At 46.4% G+C, this 27,269-nt stretch overlaps 1 protein-coding gene across 6 annotated transcripts in view; it reads right to left on the bottom strand.

Annotated features, from left to right (window-relative positions):
- The window catches only part of LOC135273177 (tyrosine-protein kinase ZAP-70-like), a 68,116-nt gene that overhangs the window by 7,039 nt on the left and 33,808 nt on the right, over positions 1-27,269 (bottom strand). For 4 of the 6 annotated variants that reach the window (XM_064372094.1, XM_064372095.1, XM_064372098.1 and 1 more), the window contains exons 2-4: positions 16,410-16,589; positions 6,422-6,609; positions 76-214 (exon numbers count right to left, since the gene is read on the bottom strand). In XM_064372094.1, coding sequence (XP_064228164.1) covers positions 76-214; positions 6,422-6,609; positions 16,410-16,589 — 507 coding nt within the window. Of the gene's footprint in view, positions 1-75; positions 215-6,421; positions 6,610-16,409; positions 16,590-27,269 lie in introns of those variants that run through there. The other 2 variants (XM_064372096.1, XM_064372099.1) reach the window with 2 other exon arrangements.

Genomic DNA, 27,269 nt, shown 5'->3' with positions numbered 1-27,269 from the left:
GGCTCCTCTCCTCCCCAGAGCCCGGCACCCCCCCAAGCACAGCATCTCCCAGAACAAGTTGCATGGGCGGCCTACCTGCCAGAGCGTGTCAAACTTGGTGCCCTCGGGAATGCAGTACTTGCCCGCCTTGTCCTGGCTGATGAGGTAGTGGTACACTGTCTTCCCATAGATGAGGGACAGGGCATACGTGCCCTGCTCCTTCCGTGGCCTCAGCCTGGTGGAGAAAGGAGGGAATGTCACCCCTAGGCCACCCAGGGGCCTCTACTGTGCCCAGGTTCCACACACACACACCCCATGGGCTCCACACCCAGAAACCTTGCAGAGAAGTGCAGGGACTAGGAAAGCCAGGCCAGACTCCCTCACCTCAGCAGATCTGCTGATAATGGTCCAAGGGGCAGAGAGCAGTGGAGGGGCCATGGTTGTGTTCCCAGGAAAATGCATAGTCCTCCAAGAGCCAACAGATGGCCATTCATGGGGAATACCCAACCACACATGGTGAACACTCAGCCATGGGAGGAGGGGGACACCCATCTATTGAGGAACACCTGGTCCACCATGGCTGAACACTTGACTATCCATGGCCAGACACTTGTCATCCATGGGGAGATAGTACAGTCATCCACAGGCACTCAGCCATTGGAGGTACACTCGACCACACATCAACCAACCATGGGAGGCATTTGGCCTTCTAAAACAGACACAGAGCCTTCAACATGTAGACCAGCACCATTCTCCTGGGGAGAGAAAGCCTTTTCCACACAGACCCACACAGGTGGGCACAGCTCCATGACCAGCTGACAGGGCACCCCTGTGCAAATCAGAACAAGTCACTTTCTCATCACAAGACTGACCAGCTCCATAATAGACAGACTTTTCCTAGAATAAGACCCTCGATTGCCTTCTGCTGGAATTTTGTCAAAATAAACATATAAACCTTTCATATCTATGATGGGAATGGAGCCCCTCAAAGATGGTACAGTTGTGGGGTGAGAACCTGTTCCCCCATCCCCTTCAGCCCTGAGTACACACACATCCCCACACATATAGAGACCAACCATGTCAGACACCAGTACTCTCGCATGAAACACCACAGTGACAGTCATCATCCCCCACAAAACAGTTTTGTTTGGGGTCATTGGCACAAGCCTCTATTGCAGGGTCAAGTGTAGCTTTCCAGTGAGGAGGGAGGGCAGCTGGCCCAGTGAAAGCTGTGGAGGCCGGAGGCAGCCAACTCCTGAGCTCAGGGATTGCATTAAGCTACAGAGGAACCCTTGCAATAGCCTGCGAGCTACACCCTCCAAGGTGCAAATTCTCAGACCAGGCTTGGCCCTGCCTGTGGATGTTCATTCACTGGACAAATCTTTACTGGCTGTGGACCACAGGTCAGGCACTGTTCTGAGTGCAGGGATACGGCAGTGAGCAAGGCAGCTGTGGGCCCACCTTGCAATGAGGCCCTTCCTTAGGAAATGTCCCCTGAGTGAGGGAGAGAGGTGCAGCTGTGACCATCCCATCCATTCCTGGACAGCACATTCCCCAAAGAACAGTGCAGTGAAGGGTGGGGTAGTTCCCAGGCTAGCCCATAACAATCTGGAGATAATGTGGAGAGATAGGAAATCAGGGCGCAGGGCAATGAGGGCTCACCAAAGGGCAAGGAAGAGAACCCCCCCGTCCCCCACATACTAACTAGGAAACAAACGTCCCACAGAGACATTAGGCTGGGAGAGCAGATGCAATGCCATCACAGTGACTCCAGCCAACGTCTCCCACAAAACATTTCTATTTTGAGTCACTGGCACAAGACCCTGTTAAATGCAGCTTTCCGGTGAGGAGGGAGGACTACTGGCCCTGGGGGTCTCAGAACTATGGAAGTCAGAGGCAGCTGGCAGGCTGTCCTGGAGGAGATGGTCTCCAGAGACTGTGAGAAGTGAAAACACCTCCTAAGGGTCACAACCTGAAGTTTTAAACTGACAACAGAGACTTGATGCCAAGTGGCTACTCACCAGCAAACAGGAAACCTCCCCCCCCCCATCTCTATCTCTCCTCCTCTGTCTGTCTCTTTCTTTCTTTCTTCTGGAACTAATAATTTCCTCCGTGTTTGTTTATTTAAACTTCCATGTGGAATATTGGGGGAAAAACAGCCACAATATTAGGGAGCTCTTCCCATCAGTAGGTGGAGTCTCCTCCTCTATTTCCTGAATCAGGGCTTGGCCATATGCCTTGCTATGGCTAATTGGACACTAGCAAACATAACACAAGCTTGAAAAGTGGTTGAGCATTGAGGTCTGCCTGCCCTCTCTTACTTTTCCTGACAGCTCTGCAAACACCATGGGAATGAGTCCAAGCTAGCCTGCTAGAGAAGGCCCATGGAGAAGAACCAAGGCACCCCAGCCTGCCATAGCCACTCATGTGAGTGAGGCCATCCCAGAGACCATCCAGCTCCAGCCAACCTTCCAGCTGACTGTGGCCACATGAGTAAACTCAAAAATCCAGCAGAAGAGGCACCCAGCTGAACTCAGCCCAAATTGCCAAGCAACCCCCACAAACTGCCAAGCAAAACATGAGTGAATAAATAACACATTTGTTTTGTTTGTTTGTTTTGGGTTTGTTTGGTTGATTGGTTGGGTTTTTTTTGTTTTGGTTTGGTTTGGGTTTTTTTGTTTGTTTGTTGTTTGTTTGAAGACAGAGTTCTGCTCCTGTTGCCCAGGCTGGAGTGTAATGGTGCAATCAGCTCCTTGCAGCCTCTGCCTCCTGGGTTCAAGTGATTCTCCTACCTCAGCCTCCCGAGTAGCTGGGATTCTATGCTACACCTAGCATTACACCTAGGTGTAGCCTAGGTGTAGCCGCTACACCTAGCTAATTTTTGTATTTGTAGTAGAGATGGGATTTCACCATATTGGGCAGGCTGGTCTCGAACTCCTAACCTTAGGTGATCTACCTGCCTTAGCTGCCCAAAGTGCTGAGATTACAGGCATGAGCCACCTCACCTGGCTGTAAATGACCATTGCTTTAAGCCACTAAGCTTCAGGGTGTGAATACAGCAAGTTGTTACATGGCAAACGCTAACCGATACACTCTTTTGAAAGAGCCATGTGAGTTCATAAAGACCAGCCACAAATTCCCAGATAATAACCCACAGGCTAAGACATTGGTGTTATCACCACATATATTTCAGTACCATAAGTTCTACTTTATTTACAAAAAAAAATACTAGGTGGTGGCAATTCTTTGTTCTTGCAGTTGAAACTTGCACTTAAGCCAGAAGTACAGGCTACAAAATCAATTTGTATCTCCCTTCTATGTATAATATAAAATAATACATAGAACCTATAAGAGCTACATCTGTCTCTGGTTCAGGCCTATTTAAAAAAAAAAAAAAAAAAAAAGCTACTTGGCCAGGTGCAGTGGCTCAAGCCTGTGCAGTGGCTCAAGCTACTTGGCCAGGTGCAGTGGCTCAGCACTTTGGGAGACTGAAGAGGGTGGATCACCTGAGGTCAGGAGTTCGAGACCAGCCTGACCAATATGGTGAAACCTCATCTCTAATACAAATGCAAAAATTAGCCGGAAATAATGGTGTGCACCTGTAATCCCAGCTACTCAGGAGGCTGAGGCAGGAGAATCGTTTGAACCCTGGAGGCAGAGGCTGCAGCAAGCCAAGATTACACCATTGCACACCAGCCTGGGCAACAAGAGTAAAAGTCCATCTCAAAAAAAAAAAAAAAAAGAGCTACCATTTATTATTAAAGTATTGGTTCTAAATTCTTCACATATTTGTCCTATAATCACAGCACTCCCCACAAAGTAGGTACTATCGTTATCTCCATTTCGCAGTTGAGGAAAATGAGACACAAGTTTATGTATCTTGCCTGAACTGCAGAGTTGGTAAGAGGTGGGAGGTGGAGCCAGGATGTAAATGCATTTCTGACTTTACAGTTAATTGCTACCTAGGACTACACACCCAGCTCTGTCACAGATTATCTGTGGAACACTGAATACACTGCTTATCCTTACTGTGCTCGGTTTCCTTATGTATGAAATGAAATAACTGGTCTAAATCATAAGTTCTTGACCTGAAAAGTCTCCAGCAATGAGGTTCAGGATCAACCATGATCTCGTATAACTGTCTGCAAAGTCTTTTAGGTGAATATGTTTGGAGGGATTGTGAAAGCAGCAGTCAGTAGGATTCCAAAGAGGTCTTCAGTCAGGAGAGGTTAGAAACACTTAACAGGTTGGGCGTGATGGCTCATGCCTGTAATCCCAGCACTTTGGGAGGGGGAGATGGGCAGATCACCTGAGATCAGGAGTTTGAGACCAGCCTGACCAACATGGGAAAACTCCATCTCTACTAAAAACAGAAAAATTAGCCAGGCATGGTGGTGCACACCTGTAGTACCAGCTACTTGGGGAGGCTGAGGCAGGAGAATCACTTGAACCCAGGAGGCAGAGGTTATAGTAAGCCAAAAATGGCTGCCTGCATTCCTCTCCCTTAGGGAGTCCCTTTCCCACAGTGACTTTGGTTTTGGTGATGTGACTTGCTTTGGCCAATAGGACATTAGTGATATTACACAAAGGCTTGAACTTGCCCTCTCCTCTCCGAGTGTTCTTGGGAACCCTGCATCACCACTACACAAACAAGCCCCAGCCAGCTTGCTAGATGATGACTGCACAGGGCCAGCTCGTCCCCTTCACCCAGGTGACACTGAGTTAATGGCCAGTCACGTGAGCGTGTCCATCCCAACCTATTCAGGCCCAGCTCAGACCCAAACCAGAACTGCTTAGTTAGCTCACAGAATCAGAAAAGTAATAAACTGGTATTTTGAGCCAATAAGTCTTCGGGCTGTTTGCTATGTAGCAAAAGCTAACTGATACAAATGCAAAGGTTTCCTTTTTGAGAAAACAGCCCTGTCCCAAGCTGTTCAGAAGCTGTGCTGGCAGCTGAGTATTATCTGTAACATATCTAAGAGCTCCCTCAGAAGCTTTGGAAACTCCACTCCAATTAATAGTCCAGCCAAATCTGAATTTTTATGGTAGGGTGAGTTATTTCATCAGCCCACAACAGAATCTTGGGGAAGGAGCTGCATCTTGCAAGAGGCCTGCAGGCAATCTACAGAAACTTCACATGGGTGAGGCAAATCAAGGGAAGTGGTCATTTCCTCCAAGTGGGTTGACCGAAGGAGAGGTAAAAGCCCTGGGGGAGGCAGGGGACTCAAGGGATTTGGCAGGCAGGGGCTCAGGCCAGGAATTGTCCCCACAGATTTCTTGGGGGAAAACACTGGGCTTCCTGAGGTCATGGGAGAAAAGCAGGCACCAATTTCTCTGTATCTTGAGGCCCAAGTGACCTCAGCTGCATCTGGATCCCATTGGTTATAGAAAAGATCCCGTGTCCAAACCAGACAGCAACAGCCCTAGCCGGGCTGTCAAACACTTGCCAGAGTTTTAAAAAGAGCTTTTGAGAGATTCTTTTCACATTAACAAACTCACAAACAGCCACACGGCCTCAGCTGTGGCTCAGACACGCACATTCACCCACATATAAAAGCTAGTATTTACCACATTTTTCCTATGTCAGTTACCGTCCTATTGCTTCACTGCTTCACACGTATTAATCATGTACTCCTCATAGAGGACCCTGGAGGGAGGTACTGCTGTCAACCACCGGACAGTTAGGGGGACGGCTTCAACACTCTCCCAGGGATCCCACCTCACTTGGGGGAAAAGCTAAAGTCCCTGCCCTGCCCTCACCTCCTCCCATTCTCCCCCTCACTTACTCAGCTCCAGGCACACGGCCTCCACAATGTTTCTAGAACACGCCAAATAGACTCCTGCCTCCTCATCTTTGCACTTGCCATCGCATTTTCCAGGAACACCCTTCCCCCGAAAGTTGCATAGCTCACTCCTCAACTTCTTTCCTTTACTCAAAAGTCACCTTCTCAGGAAGGCCTCTTCTGACCACCTAATCTAAAATTGCAGCCCTTTCCCACCTGCACACAGGGCACTTAGCACCATCTGACAGCGTCTCTATTTTATTGATTCCTTTTCTTGTCTACCTGCCCCATGAGGACAGGCACTGTGTCTGTTTGGCTCACTGCCATGTCCTCAGTGCCTGGTACACAGTAGGTATTCAGTAAATATTTGTTGATTGAAAGAGAGGAAACTGAGGCAGGCAAACAAGGTCCACTACTTGCCCAAGGGCCGCAGCCAGCAGGTGGCAGAAGGGCGGGGGCAGATTCCAAGCCAGGCCAAGGGACCGACTCTGGAGGTCTTCCTAATCACTGCTACTACTTCCCCATGTCCAAGTCCCTTTGCACAACAGAAACGCACAACCCACGTGCACATGTGAACACAGGCACACCCTCACAGCCCACCTGCACACTCACGTCTGCCCCAGTCCCCAGGATCCCGGCCAACAAGCCACAGTCCTCACCGCACCCAAATCCCGGGCCCCACATACAGGAACTTGCCGTCGGTCTGCGTCCCAGAGTAAAGTTTGCGCTCGGCCTCCTCGCGCGTCAAGTTGCTGTGGTACCAGGGCATCCGCTCATGGGCCGTCGTGGCAATGAGCTTCTCCACCTGCGGGGCCTGGCTGATGATGGCCTGCTCCAGGGCCTCGCCCTAGGAAAGAAGCGGGGAGGAGGGTTGTAGGTTGTAGGAGTGAGTGTTTAACCCATTCATGCCTGAGGATGCAGTTTTTTGAATTTTTGCAATCAGACCTTGGCGATGACCTTGAGCAGTAGGATATAAATAACTCCCGCATGCTTAGCATTCCAATAATGGAATACCAGGCATAAATGGGTTTGATGGGGACAATATTTCAGTTTTGCAACAAGCAAAAGCTCTGGGGATTGGTTACATAGCAATCTGAATGCACCTACTACTCAACAGTACACTTAACAGTGGTTAAGATGATTATTGTGATGTTCTGTGTATTTTACCAGAATTAAAAGAATCAAAAAGTATGTTTTGGCAGGGCAGGGTGGCTCACTCCTGTAATCCCAGCACTTTGGGAGGCTGAGGCGTGTGGATCACCTGAGGTCATAAGTTCGAGACCAGCCTGGACAACATGCTGAAACCCCGTCTCTACTAAAAATACAAAAATTAGCCAGGCATGGTAGTGCGTGCCTATAATCCCACCTACTCAGGAGGCTGAGACAGGAGAATCACTTGAACCCAGGAGGTGGAGGGCCGAGGCTGCAGTGAGCCAAGATCATGCCATTACACTCCAGCGTGGGTCAAAAGAATGAAACTCTATCTCAAAATAAAAGTCAGTTTCCACCTTTCCAGAACTTATCTGTGTCCCCCTGTGCAGGCGAGCCACCTCATGGAGGACTGCTCGTTTGGGGAAAAGCTGCAGAATGTTTTCCATGACTCATGAGTCACCGTCCAGCTGAGACAAGAGACCCATGGAGCAGGCACCGGGAGAGGCAAGGAGATCCTTGGCCTCCCTCTGGGAAGATGGTGACTGCCACAAGTCGGGTACCCTGCCCAGAGAGCAGGCATTGTGTAGTGGGGTGGCAAGTTATCAGTGACAAAGGAAGGAAAGGAGATACAATTTCTAGGAAATGTGCCTTTTGGGGCTGACCTTCAAGAAAAACTGAGGGAGAAAACTCCAAGGTCAACAACATGAGAGTGAAGCCACCAGATGTCACCACAGCCTGCGCTCTGGTCACTGAGTCCCCAGACAGAGCAAAGAGTGCCTGCACAGACATGGGAAAGCTGGCTAAGACATGCACACGGATCCAGGACATTGCAGAATTCCATTTTCCTACGGTTAATATTTATGTCACAAAAATGCAGTAGCTACAGTTTAAGACTGATTCACTGACAGAGACATGTGACACTTGAAATTGTCCCTCTAAATGTGGATACTGTCCACATGTTACTGGACTAAGCATCCAGCCAAGACTTGGGAGACTTTCCGCAGGCCCAGCCGGTCCCTTCCACCTGCTCTCTCGAATCCCACCTCACAAGGTGCAGGCTGTGTTCTCCCAGGACAACCTGCTCTGCTGTATTCCCTGGGAACCATTTTGCCTTGGCTCCTGCCAGAAGCTGCCCTTTCCCTTCAGGCTGGTGTAGAGTGGTTACCTGAAAGTGCTCCCCATCCCAATAGGGTTGGGGCATGCAGAGATCCAGGTTTTGTCGTAAGAAACAGAAGACGGAGTGCCTTCCCCAAAGCGCCTTTTCCTGCCCAGGGCTGCGTTATCTCGGCATCATTCCCTGGGGCCGTCTGCACTTAGCTGCACAATGTTTCTCTTAGCTACCTCTATGAATTGCACACACACGCATTCCTGAGTGAATATGCATGCAGCAGTTCCTAATTCTAAAATCTTCTACAGGAAACTCTTTTCCCCGAAGATAAATATTAACCTATGCTCATGTTCTTAAGTTTTGCAATGCACAATAACTGAAAATACTCCATAAACAAGCTTGCATCACTGTTGTTGGTGGGTCCTCAGTAGGAACAGAACTGGCCCACCTCCCTGCTGCCATACAGGGCGATGGACTTCCTGGGCCAGCAATACCTGAACGCCTGCCGCATGCAAGCAGGATAGGAGAGCCTCGGATCCCACAGTCCACGTCTCTTGTACCACTGTGGGCCAAGTGCCCCTCTGGGATCCCAGGAGCACGTGATTAAATTGCTCAGTTACTTCATCCTAGGGGTTCAATTCAAGGGCCCAAATGCGAGACTGACTAAACTTAAATCCTGGCTCTGCCCTATGCCAGCTACGTCACCATGGGCAAGTAACTTAACCTCTCTCACCAGATTTCTGACCTGTACAGCAGGAATAATATAGCCACTGCATATTGTGACAAGCATGTATAATAGTTGCTGGTGTGTACTGCAATTGCTCAATGGATGTTAGTATAAGCCATTATTTGGATCACAGCTAATAATGAGAAGAGTTGCCTCAATGTGTCACTTGCTGAACCTACATGTCCTTGTGAAGATAGTCCTATCGATTAGAATTGCTGCCATCTTAAAGTGACACATTGGTAACTCTACCACTCTACTTTTGTATGTGCTGTTTTTCATTTTCTCAGCCCTTTTAAATCTAAAATTTTTTCTTAATTCTTTGTACCTATTTGGAGCCATGCAATAACTCTAAGAAATAAAGTTTTATTCTTCTAGGTGAGCCAATTCAATGTAATGACACCAAAAAGCTGTTTTCTCCAACATTCCCGCTGCCCTTCCACCTGAAATGATCCACAGAACTAAACTGTGCTCCTGTTTTTTTCACCTGGCATGTCAGCCCCTTTGCAAGTTGACCCCAACTCGCTTTCCAACCTGACCCTCTGCTCTGGTCCCCTCTTCCTCATCTCTATGCCTTTGACCATACTCTGTCCCTAGCCTTGGAATGCCCTTTCCCTCCTCCCCAAAAGGCCAAATCCTACTTGGCTGCAAGGCCTAGCTCAAATCTCATCTGTTCTACAAAGCTTCCTCGGCCAGGGCAGTGCTGGCTGCAGAGAAGCCATGTGCTACGCTGGCTACCTAGTTGTAAGCCTCTTTCCAAATCCTATTTGGAAACTCATAGGTAACTAATCATGTCATGGGGATTCCTTGTCACTCTCTGAATGGGGCTCCCCATTTGTGTTCTCTTTAGAAGTCTGAGTCAAGTTAGTAAATTCACGTCACTGCTTCCTCCTGGACTCACTTCTTAAGAAAGTTCACAATAAGGAGGAAGTGAGGAAAGACTTTAATGGTAAGAGGAAGGTATCAATACTGCTCGCTTTGATTTTTTAGAGATCTTGGCCAACATGGCAGTCTCTCAGTCTCAGCAGGAGGGAGGATTTTACTCACACGATTCCCTGGAGCTTAGAGGTGGACTGGAAAATGCCACCAAAAGGCCTAGAAGCGAGATGATCATTGATTAGACCCAGGTGCCCAAGCCTGTGCTTCCTACCACACTCTGAATCCTTACCTGTGAAGACCTAGTGCCAAGTGACCCTTTCTTTTCTTCAATCTATCTGTTCTGTCTACCTGTATCTATCTGTTTAGAGATAGGAATCTTGCTATATTGCCCAGGTTGGTCTCCAACTCTTGGCCTCAAGTGATCCTTCTGCCTCAGCCTCCCAAAGTGCTGGATTAGAGGCGTGAGCCACTATGCCCGGCTCAAGTGACCCTTTTCAAACAGAAAAGCTCCAAACCGATTTTTAGTTTCAGTTATTAGCACCATGCCAGTCTTGTCTAGCTTAATTTTACTATTTCCTTAGCACTCCATTGTGAATAGCAAAAGTGAGTGTAACAGAGACAGCAGTTAGACGCTGAGAGGCAACAGGGTAAGAAATAAGGACACCTTGGCAGACTTGCTCAAGAATTTTATGATGAAAATATCTGGTTTTAAATTCCCCTAGAGAGAAATTGAAAACAAAAAGAAGGAAAAAAAAAAGTCTTTTATACTTCCCAGAAAAAAATACCAAGGCTAATCTTGTGCACACAGAAATGTCATACATTGCAGTAAAATGTTGATAAACATGCAAGATTAGGCCCACACACTTCCTTTCTGATTTGATATTTTTCCATTTCAGAAACATTCCTAACATGGGCTGTGCTTGTTGTTTAGCTCCAAATGTGTCCTTTTTGAAACTTTGGTTGAGCCTTAGCGGCAAGTGGCCTGGAGGGAGCCCTGGACCCCTCAGCTAATGGAAGGTGGCTCTGGGTGGCAGGTCACCCAGACTGAAGCAGCTGGCTCTCATCCTCCCTCCTTCACACCCCAATCCACCTGGGCTGGGACCAACCATTCTTCAAATCCACACAATTTCACTTCGGAAATGGACTCTTGTGTCATCCATGCTCAGCATTATGAAAAGATATTCTATGCTTTAAGCTCATCAGGCTTCCAACTGTACATTCTTTCAAATCCTTACAAATGAAGATGTGGAAAAATGAACAGCAGAAATGACAGCTCTGTGTTGGCCCTTCACAGGTGTTCCCTAGACGTTAACTCACTCAGTTCCCCTGACAGTCCCTTGAGCTAGGAACCCCAGTTTATAGACGTGGAAACTGAGACTTATAGATGGCAGGCCTTGTCCCCTGGTGCAGCTCGTTGAAGGTGGAGCCAGGCAGATTTGGCTCCGGGGTCCGGCCTTGGTGCATGAGGCGTCACTGCTGGGCGCTGTGCACTCTGCTGCTGTGCCTTGTGGCTGAACTTTTGGTTTCATGCGCTGACAGGTCCTTCTTATGGACTTCATCCAGACAGCTTTGCTCCTGATCCTAGGACCCTGCTTGATTAAATTCCCTTCAGAAACAGATTTTTGTCTTGTAGGAGGAAATCCAAATAAATACACGTTTTAAGTGCACGTTACAAACTCTGTGAACAAATTCTACATGGAAGATTTAAAAAGGTAATTTGCTCATTGAGAACTTAAAAACCATCCCAATAAATAAAAAAGCACCAGGTTGGCAGGCTGGACTGTGAGAATGTGACTGGAGTAGGCGCTCTTCCCAGAAAAAGGTCCAGAAAGACCAGCGGGAGAGGCCTCTGTCACACCAAGGACAGAAGGAGGAATTTTTCAGACCTGACCTTACACCTTTCACTAGCTTTGGTCAGAAACCTTCCAAAATATACCAGGGACATCTAGATTTAACCTGAATGTGTGGAAACCTTCGTCTCCTATTTCAGAGCTCCACCAGGTTGCTTTCTGCCAAAATACCAATGAACTTTTCTGTCCATTACCAAACATTAACTGATACTTTTACAGCATGATGGATAAACTTGTGTCAATTTGATCATCACTTCAATGTCTCCTATTTAATTAACTACAAAAGCTGGAAACAGAGTTTGAGAAACGACTTGAGCCTCAATTCTGCAATGTAATCATCACCGTCTAAAGGGGCCCGGGAGAAGAGTAGGGGCCTTTGAATGAAAGTCACTTGATAGAGGCCAGGTGGTCATCACCTCTTACTCTTAAGGACTGACCAAATCTGGCCCGAGAGTTGCATAGACAGGGCCCTGCCCGAGGCTGCAGGTGACAGGCAGCATTGCATGCTGGGAGAGGACCTGCTGGGTCTGGGCTCCAATTGTATCTCAGCTACTTCCTAATTCCGTTAACCCTTGGCAAGATCCTCATCCTCTCTAGGCCTCAGCAGCTTCACCTTAAAATGGAATGAAAAAAGTTCCTACCTAAAGGGTGTTAGGAGGAATTTAGATCATGCAGTTTAGGCATTTACAATATGCCTGGAACAAGTCATCATGTGATACACAGTGGTTCCAATGACTACCACTGGAAACGAAACCCTGAATGCAAGTTTTTGATCTGCAGATCTTTCGTTTTTGTTCATTATTATTTTTTTCTCTTCGTAGCACCCTCTAAGTACAAGGGTAGGTGTGGCAGTCTGTCCGATTTCATGGGATTGCTGGCAAAGCCATGGAATATTCAAAGTCTGAGTTAGGTGTGTCGCCCAGGGCTGAAAATCACCAATTTGTTAAATGCACAGTATTAATAACCATCTCTGGAGTTATTGGTTAGCCTATTTTTTTCTTTTTTAAGATGGAGTCTTCATTGTCACCCAGACTGGAATGCAGTGGTGCGATCTCAGCTCACTGCAATCTCTGCTTCTCAGGTTCAAGCAATTCTCCTGCCTCAGCCTCCTAGGTAGCTGAGATTACAGGCATGAGCCACCACACCCAGCTAATTTTTGTATTTTTAGTAGAGACAGGGTTTCACCATGTTGGCCAGGCTGGTCTCAAACTCCTGACCTCAGATAACCCACCCACCTTGGCCTCCCAAAGTGCTGGGATTACAAGCATGAGCCACTTGCATTTTTTAAATCCCATAAATACCTGATTGCTCATTCATTCATTGAAAAAATATTGGTTGAGCTGGAACTATGTGTCTAATGTCATGAAAAATGCTGAAGATACAAAGATGAATAAGATGCAGGCTGGTCTCCAACTCCCTGGCCTCAAGTGGTCCACCCGCCTTGGCTTCCCAAAGTGCTAGAATTACAGGCATAAGCCACCATGCCCAGCCTTATTTTTTCTTTAGTTCGTTGAATTTTTGGAGGCTAGAATGTAGTTAGATCCCCCAAAAAAATCTGTAATCAGTCTACAAAAATATTTTGTTGATATTAACAGGTGTCCAGGAAAACGTTCAGGAAGAGTGTAGTATCATAAAATTGTATTAGTATTGCCTGCTCTCCACTGTTAGTTACACTGGCCATACAAATCAATAATCTTTACCCTTTGAGATGACAGCATTTTCCCAGAGTAACTTGACAGAAATAAAGATTACAATTCAGTGGCTACATAGAGAGGACGTTCAACCTATAGAACAGGCTCTGACGTCTGGTCTGTCTCCTTTAAGTCGGTCAGGACTCTCAAAATTAGCCTAACTCTCACAGGCATGCCAGCATTTAAAATGTACACACATGAACACGTCCTTCAGAGAGAAGCAGCTGAGGCCCATTGTGGCTGTGCTATTTTAAGAGAAGAGACTGGCCACCAGACCTAAAAGCACAGTTCCTCTATCAAGTATCTCCCCACCTGCCAGGATTATAGGCTTTACTTCCAGAAAAAAACAGGAAGTTTTTCTGTCATTGCTTCCACTGCAAACCCTACTACCTGATTATTTTTGATGGTCAAGAAAATCACGCCTAAAGCATCAAAAGTCCTGAATGCCAGGCCAGGCGCGGTGGCTCAAGCCTGTAATCTCAGCACTTTGGGAGGCCGAGGCGGGTGGTCAAGAGATCGAGACCATCTTGGTCAACATGGTGAAACCTCGTCTCTACTAATACAAAAAATTAGCTGGGCGTGGTGGCGTGCTCCTGTAATCCCAGCTACTCAGGAGGCCGAGGCAGGAGAATTGCCTGAACCCAGGAGGCGGAGGTTGCGGTGAGCTGAGATCGTGCCATTGCACTCCAGCCTGGGTAACAAGAGCGAAACTCCGTCTCAAAAAAAAAGTCCTGAATGCCAAGGTCTTGCTTCAAATCAATGTCTCTTTTTGTTCCAAAATGTAGAACATCACACAGTGTAATCCCATGTATCTCTAAGCATTAATCCGGGTTGAAAAGTTCAGTATGATTCCCTCCTGGAATGACAGCAGCCTTGATTGTTTTGGCTCCACTTGGGAGACTCTTGTTTATTTGCTCATAAAACACACATGGAAGGACGACTGGTTTTTAAGGGTTTTTTCCACTAAATCACTGGAGAAATGGCAAATGATTTTTGTTTTGTTTTTATTTCAGCCACTGATCAGGGATGATTAGCCCCAAATATCCAAAATCTGTCACTGAAAGAGTTACTTTTTGCCAGATGATACTGAACCTCTCACCCACTTAAGTATTTCTTTCTTTTCCAGGTAAAGCTTTTATGAAATAATTGTATTTTTCTCTGGCTATCTAGTTCTTCCTCAAACTGGACATTTTTATTGATGTTTCCAAAATGCAAGGCAACAAAGAGAGAGGGTGAAGCTTCTGAAAGGTGTGTGGAAGGGATGTGTCACAAGAAGAATAAGGAAACAGTCAGCAGAAAGGTGGCAGTCTGGAGCTCACCCTGTCAGCTGCTAGTAGAGTGCGAGGGCTTGTATCTACATATTGGAACCATCTTATAAAGCAGATCCCTGGTTCTCCCCCATTTATTTTTTTGAGACAGAGTCTCACTCTGTCTCTCAGGCTGGAGTGCAGTGGCATGATCTCAGCTCACTGCAACCTCTGCCTCCCAGGTTCAAGTGGTTCTCATGCCTCAGCCTCCCAAGTAGCTGGGATTACAGATACGCACCACCACACCCAGCTAATTTTTGTATTTTCAGTAGAGATAGGGTTTCGCCATGTTGGCCAGGTTAGTCTTGCACTCCTGGCCTCAAGTGATCCGCCCACTTCGGCCTCCCAAAGTGCTGGGATTACAGGCATTGAGCCTTTGCGCCTGGCCTGGTTCTCCCCATTTTGTAGGTGTGGAACTGTTCATGGAAGGTTCAAATAACTGACCCAAGGCCACAGAGCAAATGAGACACAGAGCCCGGGCTGGAACTGGGCAGGCTGGTGGCTGAGCTCTCCTGCTTGGCCTGTTAAATACATGAAAAGGGACTGAGAATGGTCACCAGGTACAGTGAGACATGCAGCAGGCAGAAGGGACAGAGGAAGACACGCAACTTTTAGAACAGCCAGATCAGCTATTTTTGCTTATGGTATTTCAAAGGTTTGGCACAATACCACTGCTGAGTTTTGTTTCTTTTACATTCGGCACAGCATCTGCCCTGACGCCTAAAGACACAGGACTGCTGCATGGTTTCAGGGGCTGGTGCTGTACATCTTTTGTCTCTGCTCAGGGCAGAGGTCTCTTTCGCCACAAGATGGAAACCATCCCTCAACTGTCACTAAATCCCTAGGAACAGAAAGTGATAGTGCAGACTTCTGATTCCTGTCTTTCCTAAGAATGATGTGATCAGAGAAAGAAAGAGAAAGAACACATGTCGGATGTGCTAGAATGATCCAACGGCAGGCATGGCCTAAGTCAATCAGTCGGCAGCAATATGCTGATATTAACTAGAGAGGAGAGCGGCAAAAAATCCCCACAGAGCACAAAGCAATGGGAGCAGAAAAGAGATAGGAAAACGCCATGATCTGACTTGGTGCCCATTCAGGTGGGAATCCCTTTAGAGATGCCAAAGGGACCTCATTTTGTACCCAGTTCCATGGCACTCATAATGACAGCCACATGAGGGGTTTCTCTGGCCTGTTTTAGCAACTGTTTGCAGGTGAAGGGATCAGAGAGCTCAGAGCTATGGATGGGCTCCCAGCGTGTCCTTCAGCGGTCCAGGATGAAAGAAGGGTCTGCTGAGAAGTGCAGGCCAGGGTTCACCACCCTTAACCATGGGGCAGTCGGCACAACTGACCAGTGGCCTCTGCCGAACCACGCTGTGTCATCCCACTATTCCATGTGGTGAACACATTCCCCACTGGAAGGAAACAATACCAATCCTGTCCTCCTCTCATTAAAGGAAAAGAGCCCACAATCTTCCAAGGACTTTGTGCTTCTACGTGCTCATTTATCTAGGAACCAACTCTCGTTCTCTAATGTACACATTCATTCATCAAATATTGACTGAGCACAGCACCTGCTCCGCGTTACTCACCGTGGGGCAAACCGACAGGAGAAAGAGAGCACCGCCCTTAAGAAAGGTCCAGTACTGGTAGGCAGGTGGGTGGTTAGATAAGGGCACTAATAACTAGAATACAGAAAGTGTCCTTAAGACACTAAACACAGAAGTCCTGGCAAGGCCCTCACTCGGTGCTTGTGGACACAGATCACATCAGGTAGAGGGAAGAAGCTCCGAAAGGATACGTGCAGGGTCCACACCCATGGGAGGGGGCTCAACAGACAGACTTCAATGGTGGATCAGGGCTTCAGCACAAACCACAGAGAAGCCCAGGTTTCTTGGGGGAGCACAGGGGACCCTCAGAGGCCTGAAGGAGGTACCTTGCAGTCACAGCCGATGGGCTTCCCACACTCCTCGCAGGTGTTGGCGTATTGGGTCTCGAAGCATGCCACGCAGTAAGGACTGTCCTCCCGCAGGATGTACTTCTTGCCAAAGAGAGATTCGCTGCAATGGTGGCAGTCAAAGCGCTCGGTCATTTTGACCCTTGGCTTTTCAGCAACCTATCAAAAAGAAGAGAAAATCCAGGTCCCATTGAGCACTCTCTGAAGGGGGTGCACGCAAAGGCATTAACTGTCCTGCCGTCTGTCATCTTTAGCTGAAATGTGACTAATTCCTCTGGGAGAATAATTAAAACTCACCCTTTAAAAGGTCATAATTTTCAGTGACAATACCCCTGTTTTTTTTTTAATTAGTTGGGGTAGTTTTGTGTTTGAATGCATTCCACTTCTTTTTTTTTTGGAGATGGAGTCTCGTTCTTTTGCCCAGGCTGGAGTGCAGTGGCCGCAATGTCAGCTCACTGCAACCTTCGCCTCCTGGGTTCAAGCCATTCTCCTGCCTCAGCCTCCTGAGTAGTTGAGATTACAGGCGCACACCACCATGCCCAGATAATTTTTGTATTTTTAGTAGAGACAGGGTTTCACCATGTTGGCCAGACTGGTCTCAAACTCCTGACCTCAGGTGATCCGCCTGCCTGCCTCGGCCTCCCAAAGTGCTGGGATTACAGGCATGAGCCACCGCACCCAGCCACATTCCATTTCTTGAAAAGCACAAATTATTTTTGACTGTGTCAGAAAAAGCTATCTCAGTTTTAAACACAGGTAAGAGCTGGTGCTAGAGCCCCCATCCTGTCTAGCTGTGACCCAGCCTTGCATCTTCTCTCCTTCTCTCTGCCCCCAAAATAGAAAGGCAAGCATAGAAATAATATGTCCATTTCTATAAAAAGATTTTCCATGAGCTCCTCTTTATGATTCATGATTTGAATAGGAAGAAACCACAGTGGCAAAAGGGAGGGAGATCTGACTTGGAAACCTGAGATTATATCCTATGAGGGCACTCTTACCTTGGCCTCGGTATTGCATTGGGAAGTGCAATCTGACCTTGCACAAGAAAAACTGCCAAAGTCCCTGAGGATGAATCATTGCTCCCTGTGGGAAAGATTACCCTGCAGCTGCCCAGGTACCCTGAGAGCAGGATAAAGGGAAATGCTCACTTCCCAGAGCAACAATATCAAACAGTTAGAAACGCAGTGGCTGCAGTTAATGGCTCTCTGGGCAACAGAAAAGAGCTCTTCCAATAGGAACAAGACACTGGCAAGGTTGCAGAGAAAAGGGAACACTTATACTCTGTGGGTAGGAGTGTAAATCTGTTCAACCATTCTGGAAAGCAGTACGGTGATTCCTCAAAGAGCTAAAAACAGAGCTACCATTTGATTCGGCAATCCCATTTATAGAAATACAAATCATTCTATCATGAAGACACATGTACATGAATGCTCATGGCAGCACTCTTCACAATATGGAAGACATGGAATCAACCTAAATGCCCATTAATGACAGATTGGATAAAGAAAATGTGGTACAGATACACCATGGAATACTATGCAGTCACAAAAAAGAATGGGATCATGTCTTTTGTGGGAACATGGATGGAGCTGGAGGATATTATCCTTAGCAAACTAATGCAGACACAGAAAACCAAACACTGCACGTTCTCACTTGGAAGTGGGGACCAAATGATGAGAACACATGGACACAAAGAGGGGAACCAACACTGGGGTCTACTTGAGCAGGGAGGGAGGATGGGAGGAGAGAGAGGGGCAAAAAAGATAACAATTGGGTACTAGGCTTAATACCTGGGTGATGAAATAACACGTATAACAAACCCCTGTGACACGAGTTTACCTGTATAACAAACCTGCCCAGGTACCCTGAACCTAAAATAAAAGTTTAAAAAAATGCATCTCCACGCCTGGCACAATGCGTTTTTCTAGGATGAATACATGGCCTGCATAAGCAGCAAGGGACGGGCCCCTCCTCTATGACCATTCCTATAAAATCATGTTAGAACAATCCTGGAGAGAAAAAGCCTACCACAGGAATAGCTGCGGTGGAGAAACGTCCTTAGGGCATTAAAAACACAGACAATTATCTTCAGGAATAAACGGCAATATTCCATTTGCTAAAAGTGGAAAGTTTTCTCTGCTGTTAAATAGGCACACTGGGCTGGGCATGGTCATTCATGCCTGTAATCTCAGCACTTGGGGAGGCCAAGAAGGGTGGATCACCTCAGATCAGGAGTACGAGACCAGCCTGGCCAACATGGTGAAACCCCATCTGCACTAAAAATACAAAAGAAAAATAAATGAGCCAGGCGTGGTGGCACACGCCTGTAGTCCCAGCTACTTGGGAGGGTGAGGCAGGAGAATCACTTGAACCCAGGAGGTAGAGGTTGTAGTGAGCTGAGATTGCACCACTACACTCCAGCCTGGGCAACAGAGTGAAACTCTGTCTTTAAAAAAGGAAATACGTACACTGGTTGGCTATGTAACTCTGAGCAAGGTTTCACAGACTCTAAGAAAACTTGATTCAATCTGCAGTTTTCAAACGATAGGAGAGTGAAATCCCAGAATCAGACCTTCTGATGCAAATAAAATATTGTTGCCTGGTTTATGGTTATAGTAAATTTGATAGTGTTTATTATTTTTGTACTATTGAGCATACATGGTCCTGACAACCGTAAGCAAAGAAAGGATCATCTTTCAAGTAACCATTCTTGGATATTTCTGTGTTTACAGAATAATTCTCTTCCAAGAGCAATGAATATGCAGCTGGACACATATGGCAAGATCTGACCTTCTAAATCACTCTTCCTGGAGTTAAAGAAAACATTGTCTGGACATTCTTGTGATAACATCACAAGATGAGGCTCTTGAGCACTTATTCTGAAACCCAACATATAAATATTCTTTGTACCGAGGCCACCTTGGATTGCAGCAGCCATGCTGGCATAAGATTCAATGCTTTCCTGTAATTGTTCAGTTATTGGCCTTGAAAGTGGCTGTCATTTATTTCATCGCAATTGAGAGCTGTTTTTCCAACATATATATTTTTTCAATAAAGGGTGCCGTTCAGCTGTGAGACAAGAGGCTCACTGCTCATTCTGCACCCACAAACATAAGAATAATAATTTGGGAATTTGAAATAAGAACTATGAAAGGACAGAGAACTATGAATTGTGGAATTGTAAAAGCTGGAAACAAATCCCCAGATTATCTATGACAACTTCCTCATTCTATGGATGGAAAAACTGAAGCCCAGGCATATTTATGAAAAAGAGGGTCCCATGAGCTTTCTCAAATAGCCATCTGACTTAGAGAAAATGAACTCCCAATCTAACTCAAAAGGCCATCTGTGTGGGTCAGGACAAGCACCAGCCCAGCTGGGGAAGGGAGACGGTCTACACCCTCTGTCAATCTCGGCAGAGCTCTGTTTCTGTTGGCAGCTGGTGAAAGGGGTACATCTGTTTTCCTCCGAGGTAAGAATCATGATCATGATACTCATATACCCGGTGTGTGTTTTCCACCTCCTCTGATTCTACAGGACCAGGACAGAAAAAAAAAATCTAAGGGAGTAAACTCTGAAAATAAGTAGGGTTCCACATTTGCTCAAAGTATAACTGAAATTATGAATGTCATCATGATGAATGTCATCATTAGTGATGTGATGAATGTGATACCAGCTCCCAGCAGGAACAGTAGCAGCTGCTATCTGCTCAGTGGGTCCATCTGGGAGGAGGCACTTGGCCCTGTGGTTCAGCTCCCAATTCTACAGAACTATTTCTGAGAGTGGTGGATCCCTCTTCTACCGTGTTGCTCATCTTCTAATAACTCATTAGAGTTCTATAATGAACAGAGAGCATTTCTACTCAAACCAACAGGGCAGGGCATAAAATGAGCACCCGCTGCTACCTAGGAGCACAGCAGGACCCACCGTGTCAAAGCAGGCCCCTGAAGGAATTCTACACAGTTACATACAGCACAAACTCCAAGCATCAGAATAACAGTCCGTAAGCTAAAAAGCAAGCTCAGAGTTTCCCTTCTATTACAATGTGTTTAAAAGTATGCCTATTGTCCTACATTAGAAATCTCCTATAACTTGCATTTTTTTTTTTTTGAGACAGAGTCTTGCTCTGTCGCCCAGGCTGGAGTGCAGTGGCATGATCTCAGCTCACTGCAGCCTTCGCCTCCCAGGTTTCACTGATTCTCTTAGCCTCCAGGTTAGCTAGGATTACAGGCAGGCACCACCACGCCCAGCTAATTTTTGAAAATTTTTTTTAGTAGAGATGGAGTTTCACCATGTTGGCCAAGCTGATCTCCAACTCCTGACCTTAAGTGATCCACCTGCCTTGGCCTCTCAAAGTGCTAGGATTACAGGCACAAGCCACTTGCATTTTTTAAGTCCCATGAATACCTGATTGCTCATTCTTTCATTGAAGAAACATTGGTTGAGCTGGAACTATGTATCTAATGTCATGAAAAGTGAAGATGCAAAGATTAATAAGATGCAGGCCCCTCCCCTCAAGGAACTTGTTATCTAGTGAGGAAAAGAAATATATACCAAACAGATTACCAAACCCCGTACTTAAGGCGTGCTGGAGGTGCACAGGTATGATGGGCACACAGAGGAAGAGCCCCTGAGAGAGTAGGCAGGTGTTCCAGAGAAGACACTATGCTGGGAAAAGGTCAGCCAGGTGATATGGCAGGTTAGGTCAAGGGGAAGGGTAGGCAAATCCAGAGAAATGGCAGAGTAGGGTAGGCAGAGAGCCCAGGAAGATGGAAGACCCAGTCAACAGCCAAGGCAATGAGGGCCTGGGTGCCTTGTTCATGGACTTGGATGTGCCTCGCAGGCAGCGGGGAGACAGACAGTCCAGTGAAAGTTTACTGCATGGAAGTCTGCCTTTACTATGCAAAACTGGGGGCAGTGACTCCTAATATCAGGGTATCAGAGTCCATTTCTGAATCATTTCTTCAAATGAAAGTAGGACATCTTGGTTCTATAAAAACGTATTAACCTAATTGTGCACAATCCATTTACTCTCTCTGAACTCCACATCCCTCGTGACAGGTTATCAATAATTCCTACCCCTTAGCTGTTACACAGGAATGCTGAAAGCATCAGGCAACAGCTTGCAGGGAGTTACCCAAATATAAGGCGCAACCCCTCCTTATTTCATTGAATCAAATTCCAAATCACAGTTTCCTGGAGTTCTTATTCCTCACCAAGCAAAATCCTTCCCTGATGTCATTCCCGCTTCGGTCCTGAATAGCCAGGATATTTGAAAAAGCTGGATCTTAGGGTACAGGCTTGACTCCAGGCCAAGGGAACTAAATTGGTGAGACAGGTGCTAGGTGCAACTCACAGATCTGGGGATGGCCCAGAGAAGGCTTTGATCTCTGAGTCTCTCACCATCCCAGCTTTGACCAGATATTAGAATAGGTCGGCTGCAGGGGCTCTTGCCTGTAGTCTCAGTACTTTGGGAGACTGAAGTAGGCATTATCATTTGAGCCGAGGAATTCAAGACCAGCCTGAGCAACATGGAGAAACCCCAACTCTACAAAAAGCACAAAAATTTTGCCAGGTGTGGTGGCAGGTGGCATGCACCTGTAGTCCCTGAAACTCAGGAGGCTGGGGTGGGAGGATCCCTTGAGTCCAGGAGGTTGAGGCTGAAGGGAGCCGTGATAGCACCACTGCTCTTCAACCTGGGTGACAGACACCATGTCTGTAAAGAAAAAAAAGAAAAGAAAAGAAAAGAAAGATGTAAGAATAAAGGCTCAGAGGGCCAGGGAGCAACAACGCACAGCTACTACTAACAATTCATACTGATTTTAAAAGTTCACAAGCTTATCAATGTGATTCATCTTTAAATCTTCAGACTCAAAAACTGTAAAACAAAGTATGGGCGGGGAAGATGTCAAAGCTGGAGGAACATAAAGGGAAAAGGAAAACAGAAAGAGTAAAGGGAAGAGGTGAGGGGTGGTGACAGGATAATGAAAGGAAGGAGGTGGGTAAATGAAATGAGGCAGAAGGGAGGCAAAGACCCTGCGCACCAGGAAGCTCACTTTTTTTGAGACGGAATGTCACTCTGTCACCCAGGCTGGAGTGCAGTGGCCCTATCTTGGCTTACTTCAACCTCCACTTCCCGGGTTCAAGCGATTTTCCTGTCTCAGCCTACCAAGTAGCTGGGATTACAGGCGTGAGCCACCATGCTCGGCTAATTGTTTTTTTTAACAACAGGAAGATTTCAATCAAAGGAAAGGCTGCCATGATAGACAGTCTCCCTTGGCTTGCTAGCTCAGGCCTTGGAGTTCCAGGAGCCTGACTGATCCCTACAGGCAAAGCCTGAAGAGGTCAGATTTGCAAAAGAAGTCTCCTTCAAGCATCCTTTTCCATGCGCCCTTTACTGACTATCTACTTTGATCTGACCTCAATGGGCCCATGTTCTCCTCCCCCTTGGAACCCCAAAGTGCTTCTCCTTATCAACCCTGCTGTAGGAGACTCCTCTAACATAGTCATTTCCTAAGGAGAAATCTGTGAATGTCTTTCAACACGTGCAAAAGCAGCTTTGGTAAGTCAGTCCCTGGATCTTTAGATGCCACCAGGGATCTGCATGGGACATTCAATTGCTTATGAACAATCAATCAGAGCTTTCCAATCAGGAAAACTGTCTATGTGGGCTCTTTTAAAAAATATATTCGAAAAGTGCAACGTTTTCATGCAATCTCCCTGTTCTCTACCAACTGTAAGCACTGGGAAGGGTGCCCACCACCTATTGCTGAGACCTTGCCAGCAGAGAACACACACAGGACCAGGGTCTTTAAGAATACTTGTGGAATGGATGAATAAATGAATGGATGGGTGGATGAATACAAACATGTCAGAGTACAAACAAACAGGCAAAAATTAAGCATGAAAAATGAGGAACATATGTGAGCAATCCACTCTGCAAAGCAAACCCAACATGTACTGTGCTTTGGCATATGACATCATGAGGTTCCATCGCTGCCCTCATCCCTCCTTCCAGATAAGCTGCTGCTTTCACAGTGTATAGAACTCTTGTTATTATGTTTGGACTCCAATCCCATGTGAACACACAGCTGCACAGTCCAGGATGAGGCCTGGCCAGGTCAAGAAGCAAAAAGCCAGCTGCGAGTCATGCCTGCTTTAGGAAGAACACAGAGATCTCCAACACAGGCTCCAGGTGTCAGCAGAAGGCCCTGATGTTCTACAGACATGCGGTGCCTAAATCAAAGATCCTCCATCCAAAGGCACAGGACTCTCACACCTGGAAATGTGCTCCAAGAACATCCCGCACCATTTTGTTTTCCTATGGATGGGAGTATCTACACACAAAAACAGCTCACTCCCAACACTCTTCATTCATGTAGCTAAATGGTCTGTTTTAAATAGAAATTCTGATGAAATGGAGAGGGCCATCAGGTCAAGGAAAGTTGCTGTTTTATAAACTAGAATAATGGATCAAGCCTTGGACTTCCTAAAGTGGGAGAATCACTTGAGCCCAAGAGTTCAAGGCTGCAGTGAGCTGCAGGGCTGCCACTATGCTCCAGCCTGGGCCATAGTATAAGACCCAGTCTCTACAAAAGAAAAAAAAAAATTGTATCAGTTGGAAATGGTGGTGTGTGCCTGCAGTCCTAGCTACCTGGGAGGCTGAGGCAGGAGAACTGCTTGAGCCCAGGAGTTTGAGACTATAGTGAGTTATGATGGCACCTGTGAATAGCCACTACACTCCAGCCTGAGCAACACAGTGCACCCTGTCTCAGAAGAAGGAAAGAAGGAAGGAAGGAAGGAAGGAAGGAGAGGAAAGAAAGAAAGAAAAAGAAAGAAAGAAAGAAAGAAAGAAAAGAGAAAAAGAACGAAAAAGGTGTATCTAGCATCCACTTGAAATCTATTTTAAATTGTTGGATTTTTAAACAATCTTAGTTTGTAAGATGTAAAACTGACTGTGCTTCCTACTGTATAATATATTTATGGATTAATTTAATGAGCCTTTACTATACGCATGTACAGGCAGGTGTCAGAGGTGTACTGTAGTTTACATAAACTGGTAACTTCCAACTAAAAATAAAAATAAGTAAATAAAAATCTTCATCTCTGATAGTTCTGTGTGAGACAATGCTTGAATAAGGTAAACTGCTGTCTTCTGAATTATTCTTTGAATATTGAATAAAAAAAGAAATGGGAAAACAATAAATATCAAGTTTCTGATCCAAAGTCCATGCCTACAAGAGAGTTACATGCGTTTTGATGTCCTTCAGCCTTTTGAACCCAGCAGACAAGAATGTGTTGAGTAACCACCGTTTCCCATGTGCTCTGTGAGGCACTGGGAAGCAAGATAAAACAGTCTATCAAGGAGTTCCAGTCTAGTTCTAGCTCCAAATAATTTTTTTTTTTTTTTGAGATGAAGTCTTGCTCTGTCACCAGGCTGGAGTGCAGTGGTGCGATCTCAGCTCACTGCAACCTCCACCTCCTGGGTTCAAGTGATTCTCCTGCCTCAGCCTCCCAAGTAGATGCAACTCCAGGCACACTCCACCATGCCCAGCTAATTTTTGTATTTTTAGTAGAGACGGGGTTTCACTATGTTGGCCAGAATGGTCTCGATCTCTTGACCTTGTGATCTGCCAGCCTTGCCCTCCCAAAGTGCTGGGATTACAGGTGTGAGCCACCATGCCCGGCCTTAGTTCCAAATAATTTAAATCACCTTTAAGATCCCATCTTGTCGTTTAATCCCAAAACACGTCAACTGCAGCACTGCAGGACAACCACAGATGCACAGGCTAGAATGGCTGATGGCCTCACGCCCATCAATCACACCAGTGTGGGGACAGAGGGAGACCGCATCCTGCGTGCTACTGCTCCACCATGCCTTCCCTGAGGGAGTTCTGAACACTTCTACACCTACAAAATGAAAACACCCACTTTCGCTCATGGCAGGGTTCTTCTCTCTCCTCCCAAGTGCCGATCGTTGTTGACTCTTTTGGATATCTGAGGTGCCTATGACCCCCCACCCCCATGCTGGCCTTTCCCTTGGCGTCCAGCAACTTCCATGAATGACTGGCCACCTCCTTCTCACTTCAGTCCTGCCGCTCTGTGGGGTTTCTCTGGTGCACTGCAAGAGGACTCTGTCCCAAGAGGCTTGCACACTTCCTTCTGCTTCATTCATTGACTGCTGGCTTCTTACTGGTTCCAAAAGTTGTATTAACCCAAACAGACAGGTCTATTTCCTTGTTGACTGACAAGCTCCATATTTACATACTACAAGGACATTCTGACATTAATTCTGTTTAGCCATGAAAAGAAGGCCACTGCTTCTGCCACAGATGTCCCTCACCTCACTCAGGACCATATGCCTGGAGGATCTTGAGGCTGCAGACAGAATCGGGGCAGTAAAGGCTTGGGTCATGAAGTCTGAGTACGAGTGTGAAGTCTTGAGTTCACACCAGGTGTGACACTACCCATGAGCACTGGGTTGGACCTGGGAGACCAGATGCTTCTCCAGACCCCTCGTGACATCCCCATGCAGGGGGCATGTTTAACTGCAAGAGGAAAGCCAAGACTCCCAGGAGCAAAGCAGTGATCAAATCTTAGAAAAGGGAGAATGACAGCTGGTGGGGAGAATTTTTAAGTAGATGTTACAAGAGAGCTATAGTAGTAGGGTTTTCTAGAGAAGTAGAACCAATAAGAGATATACATTGATTTATTGCAATGATATAGCTCATGCAATTACAAAGGTAAAAAAGTTCCAAGACCTGCAGTCAGCAGGCTGGAGACCCAGGAGAGCCAATGGTGCAAGCTGCAGTCTGAAAACAGCAGACTCTATAGACCCAAGAAGAGCCAATGTTTCAGTCTGAGTCCAAAGGCAGAAAGGACAAATGTCCCAGCTCAAGCAGTCCAGTTGGAGGAGTTCCCTCTTCCTCAGTCTTCCTGTTCTATTCAGGCCTTCAACTGTTTTGACAAGGCCCCTCACATTATGGAGAGCAACCTGCTTTAACTCAGTGTACCCACTCAGATGTACATCTCATCCAAAACACCCTCCCAGACACACCCAGAACACATGACCAAATGTTTGGGCACCACATGGCCAGTCAAGCTGACACATGAAAGTAACCATCACAGGAGCTAAAACTGAAATCCACAATTCAGGATGACAGAGGAAATTCACTTGACTCACCCCAAAGTCAAAATGCCAGCCTAGTCTCCAGGAAGACTCAGTTCTCAGCCACTAGTGAGAGCACATGCATTTTGCTTCAGATGGTCATCTTGAGGAAGTGACCTCAGTATAATGCAACCTGAGATGAACACTTAATAAATGTGGCTTTGATAAAATTCTCATGATAAAACTACACAGAAGAACTCAACGTCTCATGTTTCCATTCACCCAAGCTCAAGGAACTTTGTACCTCATGGCATCTGAGTCAAGAGAACAGCTTACCAACTCAAGCCCTACGCTGACGGAGGAGGCAGACTGAGTCACAGAGACTGAGTAACTGGCCCTCGGCACAAGACAGGAGTAAACTCCTCCTAATTAGCCAGTCTGATTTTTTTTTTTTGGCAATATTCTACTGGGTGTTTTTGACTGCAATTTAAACAGCTTTCAGTACTGGAAGTGGTTTAACAAGCAATCTTGGGTCAAAGTATTCAGCATAAGGCCTCACAGAAATATTCAAATGTTTTTTAAAAAAAGAAATGTTCAAATGTTCCTCCCTTGGTGTGTTTAGTGGTTAGAACTCAGGTTATTAAGTTAAGCTGCCTGGGGTCAGATCTCAGGGCTACCATTTAGAGGCTGAAAAACCCTGAGTTAAAGTTGCTTTGATCTTTGTTTTCAGT

Source organism: Aotus nancymaae, unplaced genomic scaffold, assembly GCF_030222135.1.
Source record: "Aotus nancymaae isolate 86718 unplaced genomic scaffold, 86718_ANA_hifiasm-v0.15.2.pri h1tg000341c, whole genome shotgun sequence".
NCBI classification, from domain to species: Eukaryota; Metazoa; Chordata; class Mammalia; order Primates; family Aotidae; genus Aotus; species Aotus nancymaae.
The sequence above is the reverse complement of the archived record's forward strand: the minus strand, read 5'-3'. Positions and strand labels throughout refer to the sequence as shown.